The sequence below is a fragment of the Argentina silus genome (assembly GCF_951799395.1).
Source record: "Argentina silus genome assembly, chromosome: 10".
NCBI lineage: Eukaryota > Metazoa > Chordata > Actinopteri > Argentiniformes > Argentinidae > Argentina > Argentina silus.
The window spans coordinates 14,881,210-14,902,676 of record NC_139664.1 but is presented as its reverse complement, the minus strand read 5'-3'; the positions used below and the strand labels follow the sequence as shown (position 1 = coordinate 14,902,676).

Sequence of the window (21,467 nt, the reverse complement as noted above, 5' to 3'; positions counted from 1 at the left end):
AGAGAGAATAGAGACCTTATAATAAGTCCTTTCTTCTTTCCTCATACAGTACAAAGCATTTCTGGGGCTATTCTGCTGTAGTTTCTTAATATAAAAAATAGCAGTTTAATATTGATATTCAGATATATATTCAGTATGGACCTCCTAGTGCCTCACTCAACATTTGGGGGTGTAGATAAGATCAGGGGCAGGTGGCATATAGACAAAACAATGGCAGCATAGCATACTAAGGACATCCATATCCCTGGTTTCATTATCCAAATATAACAGAAAGGTTATGTTACATATCCCATGTCACAAAAATATTTTCTGTGAGTACTATTGTCTATGAAAGAGACTTCTTGCGAGGTTTATAGTGTAGTGCTTCTTATGTGTGTGTGTGTGTGTGTGTGTGTGTGTGTGTGTGTGTTGGTCAAAAGAACCTCCTTCCTCAGCACACTTCAGAGAGTGTGTATTGATCTGATGCCTGGTACTCTGTTACTCCTGCCCATCACTCATTCTGAGCATGAGGGGGTGTGTCAGGGCCAACCTTTAGTTGTGAATGTTTACATGTGTGAGTGAGTGTGCTTCTTGGCTTGTTCCTCCTGCCTCCTTCGTCAGAGCCCTCCTGCTGTGTGTGTGTGTGTGTGTGTGTGTGTGAGAGAGAGAGTGAGAGAGAGGGGGTGGGGGTATAACAGCTTCAATGTGTGTGTGTGTGTGTGTGTGTGTGCGTGCGTGCGATAGAGAGGGGGTGGGGGGGGTTCCATAATATCTCTCAGTAAAGACTCCAATCCAGACTATTTCATTCAAACTTGGATGGTTTTTCCCCCCAAACTTCATTGACCCCATTGTTTTATCGTTGAATAGAACACAGGGATGAATACACACGTATTGTGAAGCCTAGGGCATAGAGCTGAACACAAATAATAATGACAACATTTTCTTCACAGATTTCCTAATTGACTATATTACACGATGAGGCTGTTAACTATAAATGAGAGAGATTTCCCTCCTTCTCGGGGCAAGGTCAGCGTTAGCCGGCCCGGTAGAGTTGTTCAATGTTGGTGGCTGAGAAAGCTGTAGTCTGTAGCTGTGTAGCTGTACTCTTTCTGCCCATCCCCCACATTCACAAGAGAAGCGTCTCTGCTAGCACGGCTGCCGCTAGGAGCGAGAGACAGACAGAGAGGGGGTGGGTAGGGAGAGGGCGGGGGAAGCAGAGAGAGAGAAGGTGCATGGCATGCAACGCTACACGGCAGTTTTCCCTCTGAAATTCTATGCAAGTGTCTCTGTTTCTTGCCTCAACTGAGTCTGTCTTTTGAGACTGACAGAGACTGATTAGATTGGTGTTAGCTCTCCTTTCTCATTTTTAAATGTTCACTATTCATTTCTTTATTTGTTCTATCTTTTCTCCAGCTCTGGTGGTTAACAGGCCTACAGTGTTCCCCATTCAATGTAGTCCTGCAGTTTTCTCATGATGACACATCGACACTGGTGATTGCAAAACCTCAGGTTCAATCACAGTAGGATTCAAGAGTTTCCAGATTCTCTTAAGTGGCTGTGGATACAATGAAACATAATGTGTCTATGTAATAACCAATATAGTTCATGTGTGTGTGTTGATTTTCCATCAAAGCTGCCTGCCTATACCCCATGCTGAGAAAAACGGTGTTATTAAATATGAATGTGCATTCATTCATGAAGACAAATTATGAAACAAGTTTTGTTTGATACCAGAACATGACTTATTAAACGCAATGACTAATATTCAATGTAGAAAACAAACTAATCCACTCCGTGTTCCCACTGGAATCCAATCCGTACTTTATCTCCGTCTGTGCGGCTCAGTAAAATGGCTGTATCTCGCAGAGCCTCGTGCTGGTTTGGTCCGTTCCTTGCCTCTACTCTCGTTCTGTAATAGAACCCCCACAATATTTTGTGTCGGTTTTATGCATCCCTTGGATTTACAAATACGTGTCCTATTACTTTTACATCGGAATCGGGAATGAGAGCCGGATTCGGTCCGGTTTAAGGGGTGGGAATGAGTCGGGACAAGGATAAATGGTTATAAACAATTATTTATATTCAATGCTAGCGTTTGATTGTGACTGACTCGCCGAGAGGGAGAGGGGGTATCATGGCCGCTCAGGTCGCTAGCGCCACCACTCTCAACACTAGCCCGCCTTCGGAACTAAAAAAACCGGATCGAGACCCAAAGGAAGAGTCGGTACCGGGAGAGAAGCAGCAGGAAAATAAGCAGCCTGGATTAGAGAGCGGATCTCCGGGCCGGGGGGATCTGCAGGACGGCGGGGCCGATGTTGGAAATGCAGGGGGAGGAGGGGAACCTGAGATGAAGAACGGGAACGGGAACCCTTCCAGGGCTAATAATAATCAGAATGATTCCATCGGACCCGAGGGGAATAACCACCCCGGGATGGGGCACCACCATGGGTCCGGTTTTCCTCCACCTTCTTATGGATACAGTCAGCACTACGGCCGGGCCCCTTTTCATCAACATGGCGGACAACAAAGCCCTGGCATGGCAGCTGCTGCAGGTCCAGCCGTGCAGGCGAGCAACATGATGGACCCATATCAGCCCAATTCGCACGACCATGGCTTCCCTAACCATCAGTTTAACAACTACAGTCCATTCCCGAATAGAACTCCCTATCCCGGTCAAGGGTACGGCATGAACTCCCCGCGCAATACCCAGGCTCCGACAGCTGGGGGACAGCCAGCTAAGCAACAAGCAGCGGGAGGACCCACAGCAATGGCTGCATCTTACAATAATCAGAGATATAATATGGGAAATCCACAGCCAACGTCCACCCCGACCCTAAACCAGCTCCTAACCTCCCCAAGCTCAACGCGGGGTTATCCAAACTACCCATCTAGCGATTATAGTAATCAGGAAGGAGCTAGTAAGGGACCAACAGACATGGGCAGTAGCGGTCAGTATGGAGGGGGTAATCCGGGTTGGCAACAAAGGACCCATCAGCAGCCGCCTATGAGCCCGGGAAGTACAGGGCAACCACTAGGTAGAAGCCAGGTAAAGTTCCATGTTCTACGGAACCTGTATAATATTTTGGTGTGCTTCGCACAATCTTCCCTAGTTCACAACGTAGCGGGCCAGCCATTGTCTATTGGTAAGAGACACTCTAAAATGGCTGCCCCTCTCGTTTTTCTAACACCACAATATTAAACAGTATTTATTTCTTTGGTTACATATGTATCACTATTGGGCAGCAGCTACAATGTAACCCTTCTTATAAAATAGTACTTCGAACGTTCATGGAGTGCCAAAGGCCCAAATTCGAAACGCAGTGAAATAGCAGTAAAAGGCGTGTTTTCCCCCGTGCTGTTTGTCTGCATGGGCGGCATATAACGTAATTAAACTGTTATTCCGTGTCATATGTATTTATATGTGTTTATAATGCTAACGTTTTGTAGTTTCACGGTAATACCAATTGTTTATGATGCTGTGCATAGATTGTTCATTTTCACATCGACTACTTTTGATCATCGTGATATTCTTGTTGAAATTGTGAAGGAAATGCACAGCATTGCAAGCTCGGGAAACTCAGATGTTGCATACACTGTGTATCTGTGTCTGTGTGTTTGAGAGCGATTTGAAGTAAAGTGAATGAGTTCTTAAATGCTATAAAATGTTGCATCTCAATCATCACATACCACTGACCTATTTATTTTGAAAGATAGTGTAAATTGGCGCCTCTGTTGCCAGGCGCCGCTTTGCCATCCGCATGCTGCTGCATGTAAACAGTGGTCTACTAGTGATTTGAGTGACTGGCTGCAGATTGCTTTGCTCTGGGATTTGAATTGTGGAGGTAAAATCCTTCTGTCAAAGCCAGGAGACAGTTGGTCTTGGGTTGACATGCTAGCTGGGATCTGATTGGCTCGGCATCTTGTGCTCTTGGCCATTTATAATTGCATATGATGTAACGCAACAGCAGTTGCTGATAAGAGCACACTCCTCCACACTGCTCAAACTCATGATTACTCACACTAAATACACTTCTGGCATTTTCTCTAAATTGACTACGTTGCAGTCATCACCTTTTCCTCATGCACTTATTGAAATACAATACAGGCCATTTAATTGTGTATTTTATATCATGTCCATTCTGTGATAAGGAGAGAGTTGGGCCTATTGACCAAGTATATCTCCCTTATTTGATCTAGTTTTATATTGAGTATCATGGTGAATTTTTGTGAAAGCCTGTTTAATAGGATGTAAACTAAGCCCTTTGATTTAGATTAATGTTGTATTAAATAAATAGAAAACATTTTAGGCCTAATTGTTATAAATATAGGCTAAAGAGCTGAATATGAATTGTAATAGAAATGCATAAATACTCCTGAGAGACAAGTCTATGTGAACATGTTCTCTCCCATTTGGAGCCTGAATCCAACTCCAGGCAGGCTACTGTGGCTACAGCATGAGAGAACAAAATGTGCTTCTTACATCTTTGGGCATGAATTGTGGTGATGAACCGAAATATGGTGCATTTCACAAATCCAAAAATACGCATGTTTCACACATCCATAACAATAAAGCTGAACACACAATATATATATTACCCAGCCCTAACTAGCCTATTGCTATTCAGTTATCTTATGGGCACATGCATAGGGACTACAGTTTGCCTAGTGTGACCCAAGATATCTTTGGCTATGTAATCTTGCTGTTAGAGAGTAACTACATATGAGTAGCTGCATATGAAAAGAGTCAACTAATAAGCACACTTGCTCACAAACAAAAAAACATTTACATTACAATGTTTTGATCTCCACTGGGATTTAGCCAGGTCTGTGATGGTGGTGGTGATGTATGTTAAACATGGAAATAATGATATGTCATTGTCCCTGTGATGGGCTTATAGCCTAGTGCTATTCAATATTATAGCCCTGCCAGTATATGACCATCAATATTTACCTGTATAGATTACTTTTTCTGAATTTGGCTTTAGCCTATTTCCTGTGTTGCATTGCTGTGTCTTGGCCATGCATAGTGAAGGTGAATATGAGCTGTGTGTGTGCACACAGAGGCATGTGTGGATTGTGTGTGTGTTTGTGTGACATGAGTAGCTGCTGTATCTTATGTTCCACAAGTCTCTGTCTGTGTGTGACTCTTAAGAATTCCCCCCTAGCCCCCCCTGGCCAATCAGTAACCGGTCCAGCCGCCGTTCCCCCGCCTAGGGAGTCTCCTCTCTGTCTTATGCTGATTAGCCATGTGCTGCGCTTATTTATTTCATTTCAATTCATTATCTGGGAACTGGGAAATGTCAAGAAAGGCTTTTTGCCTGCTAGGCTATTTGTAAGGGCCTTTGTGTAGCAGAGAAGTGCCTAAGCTGTCTTGTTTCTGCCAGCACAGACTTGGGCACAGATAAAGAAATGCCCATGAGAGTTCATTAAGATTAATTAAAGCCATTTCTTTACAGGTAGGCCTAGTATTATTGTTGACAGGCCTGAATTGGCTTTTTTATTGTTCTGCTTTGAGTTGTAGACACCTTTTTTTTTTTTAAAGGTTAATAATGCTGACGTTGAATATGGTATTCACATCAAAGCTGACTTAGTCTGGTCCTAGATCTGTATGTGCTTCACCATTTTCCTAGTCCTTGGTCTCTTCTAAGACGCATAAGCAGATCTGGGACCAGACTGGACAGATTTGGTTATAGCGGAGTAGTACCATTCCCTCCATTTCTGCTGTCATTCATTGAGAGCCAAAGTTGCATTTTAGTTCTCTCTAAAAACAGGGAAAGTAGGTTTGGCCCGTAGTCAACCCCAGAGCACAGCTGGGTTGTGTTTAAGATTGGGCAGACTGCCCTCCGTTTGCGATGAGATATATATAGCTGCTGTGTTGACATCCGTAACTATGGCACCGAAAGGTAAAAATCAGGTTAATGACCGTGGGAAACTTTAAAAAAGCCTCTCTTTGGTTCTGTTTACTCTGCTAATGAACTCTTCTTCTGTAAATGTGCTGCTAGCTATCATTTCTGTAGATTTGGTAACTATGAAGAATAGGAATATCCCTTTGGTGAATATAGATGGGTTCTATCTGTGTTGAGAGCATTGAGGTATGAGTTGGCCTACTCACTTGCTAAATACCTTTTTATGATGACTTTTATGATTTCTATGGTCAGCCATGTCTCATACCACTATATTCCACTTATAAAATATTGAATGATACAACCGAGGCTGCATTATATATTTACAATACATCTACAAAGGAATAGCAGCCTGCAATGATGTCATGATGGTATCTTACCCGTGTTCTTTTTCTCCTCTCTATAGCCTCCAGGCCCCATGGACCCGATGGTGAAGATGAGGGGCCAGCCATACGGTGGGGGCAGCCCGTACTCCCATCAGCCTGGTCAGGGACCTCCCCCTGGGGCACAGCAGGGGCCAGCGTATCCCGGCCAGGGTTACGGCCCCGCCGGACCCCAGAGATACCCCGTGGGCATGCAGGGCCGGGGTATGGGTGGCATGCCGTATGGACAGCAGGTCAGTGAAGACATCCACTCTGAAACCTCAGCCATGCGTTGCTGCATTGCACCTTTTTTCTTTCTTGCTCTCTTTCTTGCTGACTTTACCTTTATTGCACATACTATTTTACCTGTATTTTATTTGAACACTTTTACTTGTTTTTCCTGATAGTGAGCAGGATAAATGAACAGGCCTAAACTAGATGAGAGTAACTAAGCCCTCCCTCTCTTTTTATCAATATAATCTTCTCTTCTCTACTCTACTATGTGGTTTGTCCTATCCTCCCACTCTCTGATGGTCTAACCAAATGGTCTGTGTGTCTCTTCAGATGGCATCCTATGGACAGGTGGGACCAGGGGGCTATGGGCCTCAGAGCCAGGGGCCCTACTACAGCCAGCAGGGCCAGGCTCCACACCCAGGCCAGCAGCAGACACCATACCCCCACCCCCAGGCCCAGGGCCCACCAGGTCACCCCCAGGGCCAGCCAGGTCACCCCCAGGGCCAGCCAGGTCACCCCCAGGGCCAGCCAGGTCACCCCCAGGGCCAGCCAGGTCACCCCCAGAGCCAGCCAGGACACCCCCAGGGCCAGCCAGGACACCCCCATGGCCCCCCAGCCCATCCCCAGGGCCCCCCAGGACAGCAGGCTGGAGGGCAGACACCTTACCCAAGCCAGACCCATCCAGGACAGGCCCAAGCTCACCCCCAGGCCCACCCTCCCCAGTCTTCAGCCCCCCACGGCCAGCCCGGCCCACCCTATCAGCAGCCCCACATGCCCCCCCAGTCCCAGGGGCCACTGCCAGGCTCGTCCCAAGGGCCCCTACAGTCCCAGCCACCTTATTCCCAGGCCCAGACGCAGCCCCAGGCTGGCCAGTCTCCCTATCCCCAGCAGCAGGGGCCTCCCAGCCAGCCGCCCCAGCAAACGAGCTCCCAGGCTTCAGCAGGCCCACAGTCCCAGACCCAAGGCCAGGGCCAGCCCAGCTACCAAGGCCCCACCCAGGGCCCACAGCAGCCCCCCTCATCCCAGCAGCAGCAGCTGCCCCAGACGCCTGCGCAGCCTTCCCAGCAGCCACCAGGACACAACCAGCAGCACCCCCAGGGGCAGTCTGGATCCTTTCCCCAGAATCCACCACAGCAGCAACAGCAGCCACCGTCACAGCAGTCACCATACCAACGCTTCCCTCCTCCACCACAGGTATGACTTCCAAAGTGTGTGTGTGTGTGTGTGTGTGTGTGTGTGTTATCAGAGCTCATTGCCTCTTTCTCCCCCTCAGGAGGTATCACAGGACTCATTCAGTTCCCAGTCCAGTGCCCCTCCCTCCAACCAACCCAAAAGCGGCTCGGAGGAGGCCAGCATACAAGGTCGGCCGGCCAGCCTACCGGTGAGTCCATTCTGCCCACATCAGGTACTTGCTCTCCTCCTTCAACCTCATCTCTCACCCACCCAGACTCACATTATGATAGTACACCAAAACTGGTGATTGGGAAATGCTTGTATGCTTTTTCATGGGTCCTGTTGCTGCTGTGTTTTGCCCTGCCGCTGATGATTGTTTAGGTAAATAAATGATGTGTATTTAAGTGTCTGACATAACTGAGTAGTTTTTTTTGTTGTGTATTCATGGTAGCTCAGAGAGATGTATGAGCTTAAGTCAGGTCTTGGGAAGTGTGTGTGTGTGTGTGTGGGGGGGGGGGGTTGGTGTGTGGGAGAATCACATGGCAGGGCTTCTCTATGCTGACTCAGCTCACATTGAATAAACCTTCGTTACCATGGCAACCCCAAGGCAGCACTAATATGCCTCGAAAAGATAAATGAGGACAACACCCTGTGTTTGTGTATGTCTAAACCTGGAAGTCGAAAGGAAGTGTGCTTCTGCTTTCTAAGAGACAGAAGAAAGATAAACATGTCTTTGTATCCACTGTGCTTATACTTCATGTAACAATACATTGAGTCATTGACGAGATTGACTAGTATTATATTATCATCTTGTCTTTCTTATCAAGCCAGTGTTTCTTCACCTGCCTTCTAACCCCTTCCCTCCAACCACTGGTGTGAAGGGATGTGGTTAATCACTGAAAGTAGATCACAGCTTTCTCCTCACCATCCTCACCATACCTTTCTCTCCCGTGTGTGTGTGTGTGTGTGTGTGTGTGTGTGTGTGTGTGTGTGTGTGTAGGATCTCTCAGGCTCCATCGACGACCTACCCATGGGCACAGACGGCGCTCTGAGTCCTGGCGTGAGCACTTCAGGCGTGTCCAGCAGCCAGGGCGAGCAAAGTAACCCGGCGCGGTCGCCCTTCTCCCCCCACACCTCACCACACCTGCCGGGCATCCGTGGTGGGCCCTCGCCCTCCCCCGCAGGGTCCCCCGCGAGCGCCACCACGTCACGCACCGGGCCCCTCTCGCCTGCTACCATGCCAGGTGGGTACACACACACACACTTATATGCTGGGGGCTTCTGACACGCATTTGTGCACAAACATTGATGTCTTCAGTTGTTATACATACATCTTTACAATACTTGCCTACACTCACATAACACTTTATTAGGAACACTATACTAATACTGGGTTGGGCCTCCCTTTGCTCTCAAAACAGCCTCAATTCTTCGTGGCATTGATTCCACAAGATCTTGGAAACATTCCTTTGAGATTCTGGTCCATGATGACATGATTGCATCATGCAATTCCTGCAGATTTTTCAGGTGCACTTTCGAGCTGTGAATCTCCCGTTCTACCATATCCCAAAGGTGTTCTATTGGATTCAGATCCGGTGACTGGGAAGGCCACTGAAAAACACTGAACTCATTGTCATGTTCATGAAACCCGTTTGAGATGACTTTTGCTTTGTGACATGGTGCATTATCATGCTGGAAGTAGCCATTAGAAGATGGGTAAATTGTGGTCAGCAACAATACTCAAATAGGCTGTGGCATTCAAGCGATGATTGATTGGTATTAACAGGCCCAAAGTGTGCCAAGAAAACATTCCCCACACCATTACACCACCTCCATCTGAGAAGGTGGACAGGTGTTCCTAATAAAGTGTAGGTTCTAACACATCATGATACTACTGGTTCCAAGCACTGCCATCTTAAGCACTCTCATATTTATAAATACTCAATAGTCAGTGGTGATGGCAATGCCATTGTGCCTGTCCAGACCCCACACTACAAATCACACTAACTGATCCTCTTGTTGTTGTTGTATAGGGACTCAGGTGCCCCCCAGGCCGTCAAGTGTGCAGTCAGAGGGTGGTCTGCACCCCTCCATGAGCCAGTCCCCCATGGCCCAGGACAGAGGTGAGGTCACAATCCAACCCCGTCTGGTCGAGAGAGACCACTGTCAATGTGCTGTGTCATTCCTAGTTGGCCAACTGTAGCTCCACCCTCCGAGCCGTTCGTATGAGGATTTGATTGGCAATGAACATTATTCCTTTGCCTTCTGAGAGGAGCAGCTACCAGATTGCTTCCATCTGTCTAATCTTCAGTAGGGGCTGTTTTTGAAAATCAGCGCTGGGGGACCTTTTTTGTGTTTTGTCAGAGAATTAACACTCTCTCTCTCCCCCAGGGTTTATGCAGAGGACCCCCCAGATGCCCCCCTACGTTTCCCCCCAGTCTGCATCGTCCCTGTCCCCCCGCCAGTCCTCCGGGGCCCAGATGCATGTTGGGATGGGGCCCTATCAGCAGAACAACTCCATGGGAGGCTACGGACCTCAGGGTCTGCAGTACGGTCCCCAAGGTGAGCGCTGTGAGCTGGAGACCAGAGGAGGGCCAGAGAAGAGAAGAGAGGAGAGGAGAGGAGAGGAGAGTAGCAGAGAGGGGAGGGGATGAGGCAATTAGTCATATTATCCTTCGGGTGACAGTTTTACATTATGTAAAGAGCTGTTGTGAGTTGTTGGGCTGTTGTGATATAAATATTTTCACACCGTCTGAGCATGGCGCACCACAACTTGGAAAGAAGCTAACATATTTGATTTATCACCAGAAGATAGACTTTTAATCAAGCTGACCTTGATAGTTATGTCTGATTGCCCATTGACATAAATGCTCCTCTTTTACTGTCTCACCTTTCTGTCAAGTTGCCTCTTGTACATTTCCTCAAGCCAAACTGAACCAATGGAATATATGTGTTTTGCCTCCCAGGAATTCCATCCTCTCGTTGGTCCCTCCCTCTCGGAGTCTAGTGCATCTATTTTTAGCGGAGAGTCAGCTGACGTAGCAGAGCCTCCTGTCAGTAGAGCTGCCACTGTGACGGAGCCTCAGAGCCTCACAGCTCAGACTGCACTGCTTTCACTGCTAAAGCTAGAGCTAAGCTAGCTCACTGTTTCAATGCTAGTGCTGTTCTAGCTAGCTCACCCCATTTAGCTGTAGGGAACAGCTTTCACTGCTTGAGCTGGGCTGGCGACCTCGCCTCAGTAACTGTCTCGAATACAGTTTCAATGTCTTTGGATATAACAGGTTTTCACAATTTCACATGAGCTTTTTTTTTAACACATGCATTTTTTGTTGTATTTTTCCCCCTTCCCCCTACAGGTTACCCCCGGCAACCTGGCTACAGCAACATGCCCAATGCCAACTACCCGGGCCCTGGCATGGGCGGTCCTATGAACCCTATGTCTGGTCAGGGAGGGGGGCCACCATACCCTGGCATGCCCCATGGCAGGATGCCCCCGGGCCAGATGGGCGCCCGGCCCTACGGCCCAAACATGGGGCCCAACATGGGGCCCAACATGCCCCCCAACATGGGCAACATGCCCCCCCAGGTGGGCTCGGGGATGTGCCCACCTCCCGGCCTCAACAGGAAGGCACAGGAGGCTGCAGCCGCAGCCATGCAACACGCCACTACCAACTCTGTACACAGCAGGTAGGGTTAAGATACACACGCGCACACACACACAAAACAGATAAACGGTTTATGGGACAGTCTTTCAACATACTTCTATTAATCATGCCCCAAACAGTGCAGGAGAACTCTATAGGTATGCAGTTGTCAACCCCACTCATGTTTGTGTATGTGCTCAGCTCAGCGCTAACTAACCTTCTAACGAGTGCTCACTTACCTTGTCCTATCTAGTGTGTCCTAACGAGTGCTCACTAACCTTGTCCTCACTAGCAGGTTCTACTCTGTGTTGAAGGTCCAGAGAAGGGAGTGAGAGGAATGGAGGGGTGGTTAGAGCAGCAGGAAAGGGCTTCATTGGATAGAGAGACTTGAAACTGAGGCAGACAGAATCAGGATGATATTCCAGTCCCTGTTATTGTGAGGAATACCTGACTCTCACATAGTTAATCTACACATCTAAAAACATCTAAAACATCATGGATTTTTAGATTTAGCGTATTTCCCTTCCAACTTCGAGTTTGCCGTATATTTTCTAGTCTTTTTCATACCAGAAACACAAGGACTCACGTCTGACATGACACAATAATAACATGCTCTCCTTCTGATTACTAAGACATTACATAAACAGCTGTTTTTCCACCGGTAGATAAATGTCAATAATAATTCTGATATGATTTGTCTGTGCTCATAGTCTTCCTCCTCCTTCTCCGTCCTTCAGAATGCCTGGTTACGCCAACATGTCTCCTGGTATGATGGGCTCTGGCGCCCCCTATGGCCCTCCCATGAATAACATGCCTGGCATGATGAACACACAGGGCGGTCCTCCATTCCCTATGGGGCCCAACATGGCTAATAACAACAGTGGTGAGTCTCACTGTCATACATGGGCGCCCTCCCTGTGTTAGATCTGCCCATATGGACCCAGTCTGTGACATACTGTTAGCAGTGGGATGGCTAGGGTATGGGCTGATGCTATATATGTGCTGTTTCTACAATAGGGGGCAAGTCCTAGTTTTATGTTATTCTATGTTTTATTTTATTCTGGTTCATCCAAGTTCTGTTATTATGAATGGAGAACACTTTTAGATGGCAGCTGCTTCTTATTGTCACTTACAGTCATCTGTTCTTGAATATTGTGAGTGTGGTGGATGGATGTAATTCCTTAGCAGTGAACAGTTCTCCCTGTCCCTCCCTCCTTCCCTCTGCCCAGGTATGGCCCCAAGCCCAGAGTTTGGCATGGATGGCAAAATGAACCCGGCCCAGAAGATGAACAACAAGATGGACGGTGGTCCGAGTGTGACGCCCAAACCGGAGACTAAATCCAAGGTGATGGTTGACTTCATTCTATATACCCATACACACCCGGGGGAGAGAAATTCACCTCAACAGCTTTGTCATCAGGGTTAGCTAGGGTTCTGTCAAAATATAAAACATAGTCTTACCTGTGTGTCCATAGGGATCATACAGGTATGATGGGATTCTCAACCGTGCAGACCAAGATTTCAACACTAGCCACTATAGGGATGATTATTTTCCAATAGGTGTAGGACTCTCTCCCTAAAACACTGTATTCACTTCCTGTGTTCATTGGTGCCCAATAACAGAAGTCCAGCTCTTCCACGACGACCAATGAGAAGATCACACGTCTGTATGAGCTGGGGCCTGAGCCGGAGAGGAAGATGTGGGTGGATCGTTACCTGGGCTTCATCGAGGAGAAGGCTATGCCCATGACCAACCTGCCCGCTGTAGGGCGCAAGCCTCTGGACCTCTTCAGGCTCTATGTCTCTGTTAAAGACATAGGAGGCTTTGCACAGGTAGGCAGAACATGCACATATACAGGCACAGGCACAGGCACAGACACACAGATGAACACATACAGATACAAGCAAACACACACAACCTAAAAGCTCCTTGGGCTAGCTGCTTGTCCTGCCTTTCATTGGTCCCCTTTTTAACTCTCCCTCTCTCTCTTCCCCTCCCTCTCTCCAGGTGAATAAGAGTAAGAAGTGGCGTGAGCTGTCCACCAACCTGAATGTGGGCACGTCAAGCAGCGCCGCCAGCTCTCTGAAGAAACAGTACATCCAGTGTCTGTATGCCTTCGAGTATAAGATTGAACGAGGGGAGGACCCCCCTCCTGAGCTCATCACCGACAACAAGAAGAACCAGGCCAAGGTCCAGCCACCTTCCCCAGGTTGGTACAAGACAGATCACCATACCGTCCACTGTAGACATTTGCACACACTGGTTCCAAGCCATTGTGACAGACTTGGTTTGAACGCAGGCCGTATGCATGTCATAAGACTCTATTGGCACAAGATGAGTTTAAGGCAACGCATTTGCTTGGCGAGCCAAATGTAAATGCCTTAGGTTTTCATGTCAACAAAGGTTATTTGCTGTCTGTCTGGATCCCTAACTGAATAACTGAAGCATCTCTCTGTCTGTCTGTCCCACAGCTGGTTCGGGGTCTCTCCAGGGCCCCCAGACCCCCCAGTCTACCAGCAGCTCCATGGCCGAGGGCGGAGACCTGAAGCCCCCCACTCCTGCCTCCACCCCTCATCCTCCCATGCAACAGGGGGGCAGGTAAGAATTCCTCAGCTCTCCTGTCCTCCGTGTTCCATACACTGTCAGAGGCTTTCATCTGCCCTGATAAGATTCTTCTCACCATACAATCTCCCCCCCCCCCCCCTCCTAGGAGCAGTGTGAGCCTCCAGGACCCCTTCTCTGACGGTAGTGACCCAGCCTTCCCCAGGAGAAACTCCATGACCCCCAACTCTGGCTACCAGTCGGGCATGAGCACCCCTGAGATGCCCGGGCAAGGGCCTGGACCAGGGCCAGGGCCAGGCCGCATGGGCCCCTATGAACCCAACAAGGACCCCTTCGGTGCCATGCGGAAAGGTGGGCATTGGGCACAGAGACACTGAGCTGTGTTTAGTAGGGCTCAATGTTGTAGAACATTCAGATAATAGAAATATATTAGATGCTTGTCTGTTTTACCTAAGACCCTTCAGAGTCAGGAATCATGTCAGGTTCATGTCATGAATATTTGCATCTGGGTGAACTGACTGAATAAGTGCTGTAAGATACCAAAGAAGTGATTGCCAGTCATGTCCCTAGCTGACTGTTTGTGTGTCTGTTTCCAGTTTCTGAGCAGTTCCTGCCTGCCAACCAGGGCCCTAGCAGTGGGATGGGAGAGCAGCAGTACAATAGAGGACCACCTGGGCCCATGGGGAACATGCCTATGGGCCAGAGACAACAGTACCCCTATGGACCGGGCTTTGACAGGAGGTACCACCTTATACAGGCAGCATCTGTGTTTGTTTAACTTTTGACGTTGTTTATGATGAAGGTGGCCCTTGCCCTGGCTATTGCTGAGTTCCAAACTGACCACTAGCCAGTACCCACCAACACTCCTGTAGATCTGAAAGGATGTCATAGATGCCTGGTAACAGTATTGGCTCGGGTGAAATTTAGCCAAATTGCTTCCCTCTATCCAATCCTCTCAGATACATATATAAGAGTGTAGGGGTTGATTCAGCATACTGTAAGAGGCAGTTTACACACTACAGGACCAAAACCATACCATGTTGGCTTGGATATTGTAATTTCACATTGTCCTTCTCAGTAACATTATGACAACTGTGGTGGATGTGTAACCAACCCAATACAGCTTAGCTCAGCTAGGCTCAGCTTGGGTTGTGCTCTGTATTGTGATGAGGGGTGTATGTGAGATGTCCTAACCCTGTTGTTCTACTGTGCTTCCAGGCCAGAGCAGGGGATGGGTCCGGAGGGCAGCATGGGACCTGGCGCCCCGCAGCCAAACCCTAACCTGGCGCCCGGTAACACGGACACAGGGATGTACTCACCAAACCGCTACCCGTCACAGCAGCCACGGTCAGTTTACCCTCCGCACCCCCAAAACCATCAAGTTCCATTTGTTCGATTGAGCTGACTTCATACATTCACCTGGAATGTGTAGCTAATATGAAGTATTCTTTGCAGGCATGATTCCTATGGTAATCAGTATCCTGGCCAGGGTACGCCCCCTGGTGGCTCATACCCCAACCAACACCCAGGAATGTTATCACAGCAGCAACAACAACAACAACAACAACAACAACAGGTAGGTACTTGCTCTGCCGCCAATACACATTAAATGTATGGAGTTACTGTAAAGCATTCTTACCTCTAATACAGGAAATACTTGTATATTGCCTTCTGTTTTTAAGGTTAGTGTAATTGGATTTTACTGTTCTACTGTCTGACTGAGTCTGTGTTGTGCAGAACTACAAGCGTCCTGGGGAAGGGGGCTACCCCCCAGCGAAACGCCACGAGGGGGAGATGTACAGCGGACCATTCAGTGGTGGACAACAACAACAACAACAACAACAACAGCAGCAGCAGGGAGCCTCCCCAGCGCCCTCTGCTGGCCAGCCAGAGATGTACAACCAGTACAGTGGAGGTGGTGGTGGAGGTGGTGGTGGTGGTGGTGGAGGTGGTGGTAGTGGTAGTGGTAGTGGTGGTGGTAGTGGTGGTAGTGGTGGTGGTCCCGGTCCCGGTCCCGGTCCCTACCTTGGCCCTGACCGTCGCCCTCCAGGCTCCCAGAACCAGTTCCCTTTCCCCTTCAGCCGGGAGCGTATGCAAGGGGTCACAGGAGCCAACACCCAGCCCTCCATGCCCCCCCAGATGATGCAGCCAGGCTCTGATGGTCCACAGGGGGGCATGTGGCAGGGGAGAGGGGAGATGAACTACCCTAATTACCCCAACCGGCAGGGCGGGCCTGGAGGCTCCGTTCAGGGACCAGGGTTCCCTGGTATGAACCGCTCCGAGGAGGGGATGTCATCAGAACAGCGCATGAACCACGAGGGCGGGCAATGGGGGGGTCAGATGGGCCCACGGCAGCCTCCCTACGGCCCCGGAGGAGCGCCAGGTGGCCCGCCCTTGACCCGCGCCCTGCAGTCTAACTACCAATCAGGGCCTCAGGGCATGCAGAACCACATTCCACAGGTGTCCAGCCCCGCACCCATGCCCCGAGTCATGGAGAGCAGGACGTCACCCAGTAAATCTCCCTACATGCACGGCGGCATCAAGATGCAGAAGGCAGGCCCCCCTGTGCCTGCGTCTCACATTGTGCCCTCCTCGGTGCAGTCTCCGATGATCAGACGAGATATGCCCTTCCCCCCGGGCTCCATAGAGGCCACACACCCCATCCTGAAATCACGCCGACGCCTCACCACGAAAGATATCGGTACGGCCACAGATCATAACATTAACACAGCAGTGCATAGAAAACAATGTTATTACCACAGTTGGTATGGTCCCATTTAATTACTGGAGGGGAAAAAATCACCAGCCACTCTACAGCTGCATGTGGTGCAAATATCACTACTGAACTATTATAGATACCCATGTATTTCAATGATGTATTTATAAGTCAAGTAAAATATAGTATGTTTGTTTGCCCCTCCCCCTCCAGGGACTCCAGAGGCATGGAGAGTGATGATGTCACTAAAGTCCGGTCTGCTGGCGGAGAGCACGTGGGCGTTAGACACCATCAACATCCTCCTGTACGATGACAACAGTATCACTACCTTCAACCTCCACCAGGTGAGACCAGCAGACACAGGCCTCAACGCTGGGGCGAGCTTAGCTCCGACGCAACACTCCATATCATTTCATGAGATGATGTGTATTGGCTTGCCGGAGCTTGCAACTTAATTAAACCATGAGTACCCTTACCTGTTTCGCTTATCCTAGTTTTGAAAGTATCCACATGCTCTGCTTCATCTGTGATTTTCTTTAGCTCCATGAAATATCCAAAAGGCTGCTTAATATCCATACAAATTAACTTTGTTCATGTCATTACCCAAAGCCACGGTTGAAAACTCTAAACATGGCACTCTGCATTTCATCATAGTGTGCAGGTAAACCAGAGGGTGACTGGCTAAACGGCATAATTGTAAATGAAGAAGCAAAAATGCAATTGCGATACAGTGTGCCATGTTTGGAGTTTTCCACTGTGGCTTTGTGTAATGACTGGTATAAAGTGTGTTGCATCGGAGCTAGGGCTAGCACAGCCAATCAGACACAGGAAAACTTTGCTAGGAATGTACTCTAGTGTTACAGTTTTGTTTTTTTTAATTCTTATTGAACTCTTATTCTGGAGACGTGTATATATATTGAGTTTATTGTATCTAGTTTTTGTTTTAATAGTAGTTTGAAGCAGTAATTAAAACCTCACACAATCATGCACATTTACATCTCTTGACCCTCTCATCTCTGTCCCCCTCAGCTGCCTGGCCTGTTGGAGCTTGTGGTGGAGTACTTCAGACGCTGCCTCATCGAGATCTTCGGCATCCTGCGGGAGTACGAGGTGGGAGACCCTGGCCAGCGGACACTACTGGACCCAGACGCCCTGGAGCGAGACTGGGCCAGCACAGCAGGGGATGACCCCCCAGGGGTGGAGGACATGGAGCAGGATGAAGAGGAAGAAGATGAAGAGGAGGAAGAGGAGGAGAGGAACTCTAAACGGCCGGGTGGAACCACAGAGGGGCAGGCTCAAGTAAAGCAAGAGGATGAGGAGGAGGTATGTTCGGAGCGAGGGACTTTGAGGGAGGAGAAGACAGAGGACAAAGTGGAGGATAAGAAGGGGAAAGGGTCTTCGTCAGAGCAGCCAAGCACCTCGGAGCCCCCTGCGACCCTCCAGGAGAAGCCCAAACAGGCCAGCAAGTTTGACAAGCTCCCACTCAAGGTGGTCCGGAAGAAGGATCCGTTCCCGGTGGGCCGCTCCAGCCGGCTGGGTAGAATGCAGGAGTTCGACAGCGGACTGCTCCACTGGAGCGCTGGCGGAGGGGACACCACCGAACACATCCAGACCCACTTCGAAAGACGGGATGAGTTTGTGGGACCACGAGAACGAGTTCCTGGTGCCCTGCTGGTCAACAAGAGGAAAAGACTGGAGGAAGAGGTGGTGGCGAGTACATCTTCCACAGAGAAAGAGACAGAGAAAAGGAAGGGTGAGGAGAAGGAGGATGAGGAGGAGCGGAGACCAGCCCAGACATCAAGCAGTGAAAAGCCCTCAATGTCGACCAGCTCATCAGCTGCCTGTGAGGAAGGGGGGTCAGACCGCCCGGACGCTGAGACAGACTCGCCACCCCAGAGAGACGAGAGCAAGAGCCAACAGGAGAACAACAAATCCCCCCTCTCCTTGGCCGGTTGTCCGGTCCAGCAGATCCAGCGAGAGGTGACCATCCTGGAAGATGAACCACACAGCAAAGATGAGGGGCCGCTGATCACGCTGGCCAACTGGCAGGACTCCCTCGCCCGCCGCTGCGTCTGTGTCTCCAACATCGTCCGCAGCTTGTCCTTCGTTCCAGGTAACGACCAGGAGATGTCCAAACACCCGGGCCTCCTGCTGCTGCTAGGCCGCCTGGTGCTGCTCCACCACAGGCACCCTGAGCGCAAGCAGGCCCCCCTCACCTATGAGAAGGAGGAGGAGTCAGACGATGGGGTGGGGCAGCAGAGAGACGAATGGTGGTGGGACTGTTTGTCGCTCCTTAGAGAGAACTGCCTCGTCACTTTGGCGAACATCTCTGGCCAGCTGGACCTCTCCATCTACCCTGAGAGCATCTGCCTCCCCCTGCTGGACGGCCTGCTCCACTGGGCCGTGTGTCCCTCAGCGGAGGCCCAGGACCCCTTCCCCACCCTGGGACCCCACAGCGCGCTGTCCCCCCAGAGACTGGTCCTGGAGACCCTCAGCAAGCTCAGCATTCAGGACCACAATGTGGACCTGGTCTTGGCCACACCGCCCTTTGCCCGGCTGGAAAAGCTGTATGGCACACTGGTGAGGCTGGTCGGAGACAGGAAGGTGGCGGTTTGCCGGGAGATGGCGGTGGTGTTACTGGCCAATCTGGCCCAGGGTGACAGCATGGCGTCCCGAGCCATTGCTGTGCAGAAGGGCAGTGTGGGTAATCTCCTGGGCTTCCTGGAGGACAGCTTGGCAGCGACTCAGCTCCAGCAGAGCCAGAGCTCCCTGCTACACCTGCAGGGGATGCACTTCGAGCCCGCCAGCGCCGACATGATGCGGCGGGCAGCGAAGGCCCTGCACGCCTTAGCGAAGGTGGAGGAGAACCACACAGAGTTCACGCTGTACGAGTCCCGCCTCCTCGACCTCTCCGTGTCACCCCTCATGAACTCGCTGGTGTCCCACGTCATCTGTGATGTACTCTTTCTGATTGGCCAGTCATGACAGCTGTAGGGAGCTGTGGCTCCTCCTCCTAGCCCCCGCCTCTCCCCCACCAGGTTACCTGGCTTGTATGTGTAGGGGGCAGGGAAAGGTCAAGCGACTGTTTTTTTAATTTATGCAAACCTTCAGATCCCACTTTCTGAGCCCCCCACCCCCCTGCCACCACCACCACCACCACCACCACCTCGGCTGTTCTCACTCATAGGGGGACGTGACAAGGCAGCGGCATGGACTACAGACCAGAGACTCAACACAAACAAACTGACACAACTTGTAACAAGAATGCCAATTAGACAACATTATAGGGCAGAACACCTGGATTTAGGAGACTATTCTGCACTCGAGGGAGGGGGTACAGAAGTACAGTACTTTTTCTAATAAATATAAATAAATGAATGAATAAATAGCTGAGAAAACAAAAACTGTAACCAAAGTTGCTGTCTTGTTTACAGTAAGTTTGGGTGGGGGCAGGGATGATAACTGTGTTCCCCTGCTCTACCCCTGGGGGGGGGGGGGAGGCATAAAGAGTGAATAAAACTGGTTTGTGGTTGGAGGGGGGGGGGGGGTCGGGGCAGTCTGAAGAGAGGTCTGCTGGTAGAGTTGCTCTGCTGACCAGTCAGGCCTAAGGGGGGAGGGGGGGAGCTTGTGGGCTGTTACGAGACACCCCCAGTGGGGAGACCAGCCTGTGCAGTGTGCAGTAGATTGTAGTAGGACATTTTCTGTACCGTACTGCTCTTGAGTGTAAGCATTCTGTAACACATTTTCACAGAGACACGCTGGTAATGCAGCTCCTCTAGAGTTTCAAGGTCTTTTATTTTTATTTTTTTGGAAGGTAAAGAGAGAAAAAAAAGGCTTTCTTCCCCAAAGTACTGAGAACCTACAACACCCTTACCTCCTCTCTCTAGCCCTTGATTGTATGAATCGACCCTTATATGAAAGAAATCGCCTCTTGGGACTGGTTTTCAACTTCAGATGCAGCTTTGCTGTGATGTATATATATGATGTTGTACATTACACTTCTTTTCTCTGTGTCTGTCTGACTCTCTCTATCTCTCTCGCTGTCTGTCACTATTTTCACACTTGTTCTGGAGGGATGGAGGGTGACACGTGAGCTTGGTCCCTGTCCTCCACTGCTGATATAGACCCACCCACCCTCTCTTCCAAACCTATCTCTTTCTCTCTTTCTCCACGGCTCCCTAGTACAGCAGACACGGCTCAACCCTGTTATCTACTCCTGGTACAACAATAATAAACTCTAGATGAAGAAACACATTTTACAATTATTTTCTCCAGTGATATGGGATTCTGCATATTTGTATTTCAGACTATGTAGCTAAAAACATCATGTAAATTCCTCCTTTTCCCTTTTTTTGGCTCAATGAATATCATTTATTCAGTATGAAATCTTTATACTATATGTTCCATGTGGTAAGAATAAATGTACATTAAATCTTCGTAAGATGTTTGATGGTGTTTCTTTTTGTGTCTTGCCTTGTCATTTATTGAAAAGTTCTAATTCTAAAATTCTAAGATAAACAACAATGAAAGCAAATACACTCACTGAGAACTTTATTAGGAACACTATACTAATACTGGGTTGGGCCTCCCTTTGCTCTCAAAACAGCCTCAATTCTTCGTGGCATTGATTCCACAAGATCTTGGAAACATTCCTTTGAGATTCTGGTCCATGATGACATGATTGCATCATGCAATTCCTGCAAATTTTTCAGGTGCACTTTCAAGCTGTGAATCTCCCGTTCTACCACATCCCAAAGGTGTTCTATTGGATTCAGATCCGGTGACTGGGAAGGCCACTGAAGAACACTGAACTTATTGTCATGTTCATGAAACCAGTTTGAGATGACTTTTGATTTGTGACATGGTGCATTATCATGCTGGAAGTAGCCATTA

General features: G+C 49.2%; 1 protein-coding gene across 1 annotated transcript; it reads left to right on the top strand.

Annotated features, from left to right (window-relative positions):
• The first annotated feature begins 1,899 nt into the window (after window positions 1-1,899).
• Window positions 1,900-20,032, top strand: LOC310811304 (AT-rich interactive domain-containing protein 1A-like). The gene is made up of 21 exons (XM_083679423.1): window positions 1,900-3,025; window positions 6,289-6,498; window positions 6,809-7,672; window positions 7,752-7,859; window positions 8,652-8,895; window positions 9,685-9,774; window positions 10,043-10,213; window positions 11,008-11,338; window positions 12,033-12,178; window positions 12,525-12,640; window positions 12,919-13,128; window positions 13,304-13,505; window positions 13,768-13,894; window positions 14,007-14,209; window positions 14,455-14,599; window positions 15,077-15,205; window positions 15,314-15,434; window positions 15,596-15,769; window positions 15,827-16,559; window positions 16,788-16,918; window positions 17,604-20,032. The coding sequence occupies exons 1-21, from the start codon at window positions 2,114-2,116 to the stop codon at window positions 19,557-19,559; spliced, it is 7,323 nt and encodes a 2,440-aa protein (XP_083535549.1). The 5' UTR covers window positions 1,900-2,113; the 3' UTR covers window positions 19,560-20,032.
• The last annotated feature ends 1,435 nt before the right edge of the window (window positions 20,033-21,467 follow it).